Raw genomic sequence first — 8,297 nt, forward strand, 5'->3', positions numbered from 1 at the left:
AAAAGCAGAGAGCTGGAGATTGAATCTCGGGCCCCAGGGGGGGCAGTTAAACCTGTCAGTTTGAGAAGGAGGTCTGTGCTCCCCAGAGGAAAGGTGGGGGTCGAGTTCCGTGCTGGTAGGAAATTGAAACACTTCTCGGTTATTAGGGAACGAGAAAACTTCTGCTCTCTTCCATGTAGGTTTGAAGCCCTTTTGAAGTTTGATGGAAACCAGCGGAGTCAATTAAAAGCAGCAGACGTGTCTGCTTGTCATCTGTCCTTGTCATTTTCTACCAGCACAGCCCTTTCTTCAAATGAAATGCGCTCCCTGCGGACCCAATTTTGAAGTGTTTTTTTTCTTCTTCTTCCTTTCTCATGAATATGTAACAGAATAATAATTTCTGCGGAGCTAAGCAAGGCGAGCGAGTAAGTCAGCAATCGAGGAGGCATCGTGTTTGTGAAGTGCTGGATTACTGAGCGATTCAGAGGCTGTTAACACATTCTGTTTGAGTGGAGTGGGGTGGAGTGGAGTGGAGTGGAGTGGAGTGGGGGGTGGTTGATCTCTCTCATGACAGGCCTCTGTCTTGACAGGGTTTTTTTGGGGAGACCCTGCGCTCATGATAAGAGGGTGAGCGCAGGGGAATGGAAGACGGTGGGTTTGACGAGCTCAATCCCGTTTGCACAGGTATAGTGCAGCCGCAGTGTTACTTTACCCTTCCTGAATCACCTTTGACCGCAGTGCAGAGGCTGGGAGCGTGTGCATGGAGTTCTGCTTTGGCAATGGGCAAACCTTGGCTGGGTCCTGCGGCTCTAATCCTGTCAAAGGCTTCTGTGTTTTCCCACCCAGCTCATCCAGTATTAATCAATAATAATAATTCCAGTAATAGCAAACCCTCCCCGTGTGTGCGTGTGGGGCGGGGGGGTATGTAGGACATCTTCATGGCAATGCTGCTGTAAGGGAGGAGACTGTGCTCGAGGGCTGGAATTCACTGAGCTACTGAGAACTAACCAGGCTTATCAATTTACACCAAACCCACTGCAGCCCAGCTCGCTAACCCCTGAGCTCCTCGAACCCGCTGCCTTCCACACTGCAGCCCAGCTCGCTGACCACTGAGCTCCTCAAACCCGCTGCCTTCCACACTGCAGCCCTGTATTCCACACTGTGCTTGTATTGTAGCTTCACCACATTGATCTGTCCAGGTGGCACAGCTGCCTGTCACTCAAAATACAATTCTGACTCATCCTTTTAAAACACCCACAGGGGGCTAATATTAGAAATGTCAAAATAAACTTCCGTAAATCCAATAACAGACATTTCCACTGCGAGTCTTTCTGAATTTCTTCAGTCTAGACATTGAGAAAGACTTCTAGTCTAAACGTTTTTGTTTGTTTGTTTGTTTTTTCACTGAGGTTCTTTTAGCCCGGCTTATTCACAGAGTTTTAAAGAGTTATAATGAAGTTGGATATTCTTGAGACTGTTCTTCAAGATGCCAACAATGGCCTATGGCAGGCTCGTGAACGTCACACTGTATTTCAGTCAGAAATCAATTCAATAACTCATATACTGCGCAGGCTGTCACTATGTCCTAGTGTTTCTAAAACGATAGGCAGTAAGTCGTGGCAGATGCATGGTGAAGTGTAGCGAAGCCTGGTAAATGCACACTTGAACCCCTGTGTGTGTGTGTCCAGGCACTGGGGAAGAATGAATCAGCAGTCACTGATGCACTGTGGCCAGTCTGCTGCTGGACAAGTTCACGGTTCCTGTGTGTTTAACTGGCTTGCTCTTTGCAGTCTGGAATGGAAGGGGAGGGTGTGGAGGAAACGGAGTCCAAGGAGACCAAGGCTTTGCTAACGCTTTCCAGAGCCAATGACTGAAGCTTCAGAGGATGTAAGTCTTCAGTCTCTCACTCCCTCGACACACAGTGTTCAGAGCACCTTTGAAATGAGCGAACGTTGAAGTAAGCAGTGATGAAGCCTGACTCGGACTCGGACTCGGGGGGGGGGGGGGGGGGGGATGTTTTGGAGCACAGCTTTAAAGATTTCGGGCATTGAAGAATGACCGCAGTTAATTCGTGCGGAGAGAGTCAAATCCTGCAGGAATATAAATTATAAAATCTCTGTGTTTAATGAAAAGTGACGCTGGTAGCGGGAGATGAGAGCCGGAAGATAATTAATTCATTTGCAGTTAGGAAGGGCTGCTCGTGACCCCTGGCAGGAGATGACAGACGCGTCCGAGAAATCGTTTACTTATGAGCCTGTAGGAAGTGTGTGTGTGAGTGCGTGCGTGTGTGAGTGTGTGTGTATTCATGTATTGTGTTTGTGTGTGTGTCTGTGTGTATTCATGTATTGTGTTTGTGTGTGTGTCTGTGTGTATTCCTGTATTGTGTTGTGTGTCTGTGTGTATTCCTGTATGTTGGGGGGTTGGGGGGTTGGGGGGGGGGGGCTGGGCAGGGCAGCATAGAACCAGGCATCTGAGACTTTCTCTGTGTTTTGACCTCTCCAGTGGAAGAGATTAGGGTCAGGCTCTCAGTTTGAACTCTCCAGTGGAAGAGATTAGGGTCAGGCTCTCAGTTTGAACTCTCCAGTGGAAGAGATTAGGGTCAGGCTCTCAGTTTGAACTCTCCAGCGAAAGAGATTAGGGTCAGGCTCTCAGTTTGAACTCTCCAGTGGAAGAGATTAGGGTCAGGCTCTCAATTTCAACTCTCCAGTGGAAGAGATTAGGGTCAGGCTCTCAGTTTGAACTCTCCAGCGGAAGAGATTAGGGTCAGGCTCTCAGTTTGAACTCTCCAGCGGAAGAGATTAGGGTCAGGCTCTCAGTTTGAACTCTCCAGTGGAAGAGATTAGGGTCAGGCTCTCAGTTTGAACTCTCCAGCGGAAGAGATTAGGGTCAGGCTCTCAGTTTGAACTCTCCAGTGGAAGAGATTAGGGTCAGGCTCTCAATTTCAACTCTCCAGTGGAAGAGATTAGGGTCAGGCTCTCAGTTTGAACTCTCCAGCGGAAGAGATTAGGGTCAGGCTCTCAGTTTGAACTCTCCAGCGGAAGAGATTAGGGTCAGGCTCTCAGTTTGAACTCTCCAGCGGAAGAGATTAGGGTCAGGCTCTCAGTTTGAACTCTCCAGTGGAAGAGATTAGGGTCAGGCTCTCAATTTCAACTCTCCAGTGGAAGAGATTAGGGTCAGGCTCTCAGTTTGAACTCTCCAGTGGAAGAGATTAGGGTCAGGCTCTCAGTTTGAACTCTCCAGCGGAAGAGATTAGGGTCAGGCTCTCAGTTTGAACTCTCCAGCGGAAGAGATTAGGGTCAGGCTCTCAGTTTGAACTCTCCAGTGGAAGAGATTAGGGTCAGGCTCTCAGTTTGAACTCTCCAGTGGAAGAGATTAGTTCAGGCTGTCAGTTTGCACTGGTGTGGAAGCGACCTCATTTACCTGGAATAATAAAAAGCATCTCTACAAACACAAGCAGAACACCCAGAGAGAGACACCAAGCCCGGGCGGGACAGGAGTGGGAGTGCGGGCGTGTGTGCATCACTTCGTAGGGTGCTGGGTTTTTCACCCTACCTCACAGTTACTGCATTTCTTTGTCTTAATTATTGTTTGTTTAGAAGGTACTGGCTGCTCTCAGCCAGGATGCTGACAGACAGACAGACAGACAGACAGACAGACAGACAGACAGACGCCCACCTCAGGACTGCAAGCAAGGAGACAGACAGACAGACCCCCTGAGACCGTCCCCTCAGAACTCTGCAAGCAAGGAGACAGACAGACAGACAGACATCCCCCCTCAGGACTCTGCAAGCAAGGAGACAGACAGACGGATGGACGGATGGACGGACGGAGAATCCCCTGCCTGTCGTTCAGTCCTGTGTCTCCAGACCCCTAGCTGCCAGCCCTGAGAGAGCACTCTGACTGGTTATTGATCTGCGGTTCTCATATCTGATCCAGCAAGCCTATTACTCACACCTGTGGGCTTCGGTCAATTTTGCAGCGTTGTGCAGGCTCGGCTACAGTGAGCGCTTCCCGTTAATGAAGCGAAATGAATGAATGGAAACAGCCTGTAATTACAACCCGAGGAACCAGCGATCGACACGTGTTATTACACGAGACTTAATGACTCCAGTGAAATGACTGACAGCACGCTCGCCTGCCGCTCTCACAATTATATTGCAATCGTGTGAGCGGGGGTGTAAGAGCGAATGAAACGCACAGCCAACTAATTAACTAAATTACCCGAATTAAGATGACAGGTAATGAGGTAACTAATTAATAATGATGTAAAACGCGTTCTCCCGCTTGTGTATTTGATTATCCAGCGGTTTGTCTCACAGACCACGTCTCGAGCACTCTCCAGTGTGTTTTGCACCCCTCAAAGGTGATAGGAAGGTGGGGAGTTTGTGTTAGTTTGTGTTATAGGTAGTTTGTGTTATAGGTAGTTTGTGTTAGTTTGTGTTATAGGTAGTTTGTGTTAGTTTGTGCTATAGGTAGTTTGTGTTAGTTTGTGCTATAGGTAGTTTGTGTTAGTTTGTGCTATAGGTAGTTTGTGTTAACAGCGACCTTGTAAAGGTGTAAGCGGTTAATGATATGGATAATTTGTGTTATAGGTATGTGTTAGTTTGTGTTATAGATAGTTTGTGTTATAGGTATGTGTTAGTTTGTGTTATAGATAGTTTGTGTTATAGATAGTTTGTGTTATAGGTATGTGTTCGTTTGTGTTATAGATAGTTTGTGTTATAGGTATGTGTTAGTTTGTGTTATAGATAGTTTGTGTTATAGGTATGTGTTCGTTTGTGTTATAGATAGTTTGTGTTATAGGTATGTGTTCGTTTGTGTTATAGATAGTTTGTGTTAGGTATGTGTTAGTTTGTGTTATAGATAGTTTGTGTTATAGGTATGTGTTCGTTTGTGTTATAGATAGTTTGTGTTATAGGTATGTGTTCGTTTGTGTTATAGATAGTTTGTGTTATAGGTATGTGTTCGTTTGTGTTATAGATAGTTTGTGTTATAGGTATGTGTTAGTTTGTGTTATAGATAGTTTGTGTTATAGGTATGTGGTAGTTTGTGTTGTAGGTATGTGTTCGTTTGTGTTATAGATAGTTTGTGTTATAGATATGTGTTAGTTTGTGTTATAGATAGTTTGTGTTATAACCTACAATTGGTATTTTAAGGCGGTCTAAAGTAATACTATTCTTAAAAGCACAGCGTGTATTAAACGGGGGCCATGTTGTTGCTGTTGATTTAAGCGATGCCCTTCCTTTCCGTTGCACTCTTTTTTTATATAAAATGTTTCCCGCACATGAAAGAGAGACATGTTTATAGATTTATTGGACTTTTATTGAAAAACTTCAGAGATTTTACAATCAAGCTTATATTTTATTAAAGCAGTGAAGCTTAAACAGAATATGGAACACCACAGAATTCTATAGAACGTGTTCTAGAAAGACGCGTTCGAGTCTAGACGAGGTCCCGCGGTGATTCATCTCCTCGATTGATTCTTTTTTCTTTGTTTGTTTACGCAGTTCAGCTGGCACATGGACACGTGACCCCTGCGACATGGACACGTGACCCCTGCGGTTCATTGAGTTTTTGTGTGGGTTGATTTCGTTGAACCCGTCCCCTCGGCTCCTCCGTGTCTTCATTATCAGCATATCATCAGACACCGCTTTTCTTAACCGCTGAGCGTGTAACTGAAAGAGAAAGACAAGTGCGCACTACAAAATATTACATCCGAATTAAAACTTCACACGCGAAAACACGGCGTTCTATCTTAAAGCTCTTTAAATAAATAAATACATGAATATATACAGAAATAAATACATCATAATAACAACAATAACAGTAATAACAATAATAATAATAACAATAACAGTAATAATAATAATAATAATAATAATAAATATATACATCATAATAACAACAATAACAATAACAGTAACAATAACAATAACAGTAATAATAATAATAAATAATAATAATAATAATAATAATAATAATAATAATAATAACAGTAATAATAATAATTTGTACAGAGTCATATTAATAATAATAATAATAATAATAATAATAATAATAATAAAAAAATATATATACATCATAATAACAACAATAACAATAACAGTAATAATAATAATAATAATAATAATAATAATAATAATAATAATAATTTTGTACAGAGTCACTCCGAACCCTCAGGGGCCGGTTTTTCAAAACCTGTAATTTTGAGTGATTTTTGATCTAGGATTTTGTAATCGTGGATTTTGTATCGAGATTACTTTTATCTGGAAAGTTTTGATCAGTTTTGTCAGCAAACGCCTCTGCTGGATTACTTTGATCCAGATTACACAGAATTACGATTCCTAAATTCTTATTTATTTATTTATTTTTTCCCGGGTGAGCTGTTCTACCCGCAGCACAGAGGCACCGAGGCCCCCCTGTCCATCTGTATGATCACCAGCGGCGATTCGGCGGCTTTGTTCTTGGGCGTGAAGTTGGAGAGGACCGGGCTGATCCTCCGGAAAGAGGGCGTGACTTTGCGCAGCTGCTCCTTGAGCAGGGCTCTGAACTCGCGGCGGATCAGGCAGTACAGCACGGGGTTGAGGCAGCTGTTGGTGTGAGCCAGGCAGACGGTGAGAGGGAACACGTACGCCTGCGCGTTGTAGAAAGCCTTGCTGAAGGGGACCAGGTCGAACTTGATGAACACCCCCCACAGCGTCAGAGCCTGGTTGGGGAGCCAGCAGAGGAAGAAGGAGAGGACCACCACAGTGACGGATCTGGTGACCTTGGAGCGCCGCTGGTGGTGGCTGCTCTCGCTGCCTGCCCCCCGCACCCTCTTGCTGATCACGAAGCGGAGCAGGAGGATGTAGCAGAGAGAGATGATCACCAAGGGGATGACGAAGCCCAACAGCACTTTCTGCGTCTGGTAGAGCCCCAGCAAGAGCTGAGGGTCCCAGCCCGAGTCCGGGAAGCGCACCAGACACAGCTCCTCGTCCGTCACCAGGGCCGTGGTGGAGTAGATGGCGTGCGGGAGGGTGGCCAGCAGGGACACCAGCCAGATGAGCAGGCTGACCCACTTGGCGGAGCAGGCGCAAGGGTGCGGGCGCATCTTCAGCGAGGAGGCGACGGAGCAGTAGCGTGCCACGCTCATGGCGGTGAGGAAGAACACGCTGGCGTACATGCTCATGGTGGTGACGGAGCTGATGATTTTGCACATCCCCTTCCCGAACGGCCAGCGGAAGTCCATGGCCGTGTCCACCGCCCAGAAGGGCAGCGTCAGCACGAAGTGGAGGTCGGTGACGGCCAGGCACATGACGAAGAAGTTGACGGTGGAGCGCTTCTTCTTGTGCTGGGAGTAAAGCAGGTAGAGAACGAGCAGGTTACCCACCAGCCCCAGCGCGCACACCACGGAGTACACCATGGCGATGACGATGCGGGTGGCTTTGGAGCCGTCCCCGTGGATCTCCGACTCGTCCATGGTGAGGTACCTCAGCCAGTCCAGCAAAGTCTGGTTTCTGGTTCTGTTGAAGCCCAAACCCACCCCGTCCCCCTCCTGCTCCGCTACCCCGCTGCTGCAGCAATTCAGAGGCACAGCAAACGGGACTGCTTCTGTGTCGTTGTGAACTTTGCTATTCTGCATTGTGCAATTAAAAACAATAATCCAATTAACAACACTGCTAGTAATAGTTAACTAAGTAAATACAGAAGCGTCGCTCGTGCTCTGTGTGCGCTGGCTCTTTTGCGCTTGCTTTCCGTTGCCGGTGTTGTTTTTCTGTGAGCGGGTTGCTGTGGTTAATTCAAGTCTTCGGTTTCGCTCTCTCCTCTCACCTGAGCCCCTGTGCGGCTTTGTGCTCTTTTATACTCGCCCGTCACCGCGCATGCTCGTTGCCGCTGTCTAAGGCGCTGAAAGGATCTCCAGAACCCCCTCCCCCCCGCTCACCAACCCGCAGCCCCCGCGCTGTCAGAGCAGCTGAGACTAGACTTAACAAGCCGGCACGGAGCAGGGATGCGGAGAGGCAAGCGCACCGTTCAGAAGAACACAAAATGAGAAGTTTACCTCTCACTGTGATTGACTGAGATTAGATAGAAGGGGGGGCGGGGCATTGCAATTTACGTATAAGGAGTAATATTGTGCACATGGCTGTGAGGGCTGTAGTTCTCGGGTACACTCTTGACCGATGGCATTATGAATTCCCCTGCGCGCTTCTCTCACTCTATCTCGCTGCTATAGCAAATGGTTCGTTCGTTTCCTGTCCTTGTCTGGCATTCTCAGCCCATCCCATTACCGTGTTGGTGCAGGGCATTGAAACAAACTTTCCTGTTGTTTATTCTGCACG

At 46.7% G+C, this 8,297-nt stretch overlaps 1 protein-coding gene across 1 annotated transcript; it reads right to left on the minus strand.

The window, feature by feature from the left end:
• Nucleotides 1–5,999: 5,999 nt before the first annotated feature.
• Nucleotides 6,000–7,865, minus strand: LOC117401285 (relaxin-3 receptor 1-like). The gene has a single exon (XM_034001850.3). It carries the CDS (start codon nt 7,598–7,600, stop codon nt 6,368–6,370), a length of 1,233 nt encoding a protein of 410 aa, XP_033857741.1. The 5' UTR covers nt 7,601–7,865; the 3' UTR covers nt 6,000–6,367.
• Nucleotides 7,866–8,297: the final 432 nt, after the last annotated feature.

The sequence above is a fragment of the Acipenser ruthenus genome, chromosome 47 (assembly GCF_902713425.1).
Source record: "Acipenser ruthenus chromosome 47, fAciRut3.2 maternal haplotype, whole genome shotgun sequence".
NCBI classification, from domain to species: domain Eukaryota; kingdom Metazoa; phylum Chordata; class Actinopteri; order Acipenseriformes; family Acipenseridae; genus Acipenser; species Acipenser ruthenus.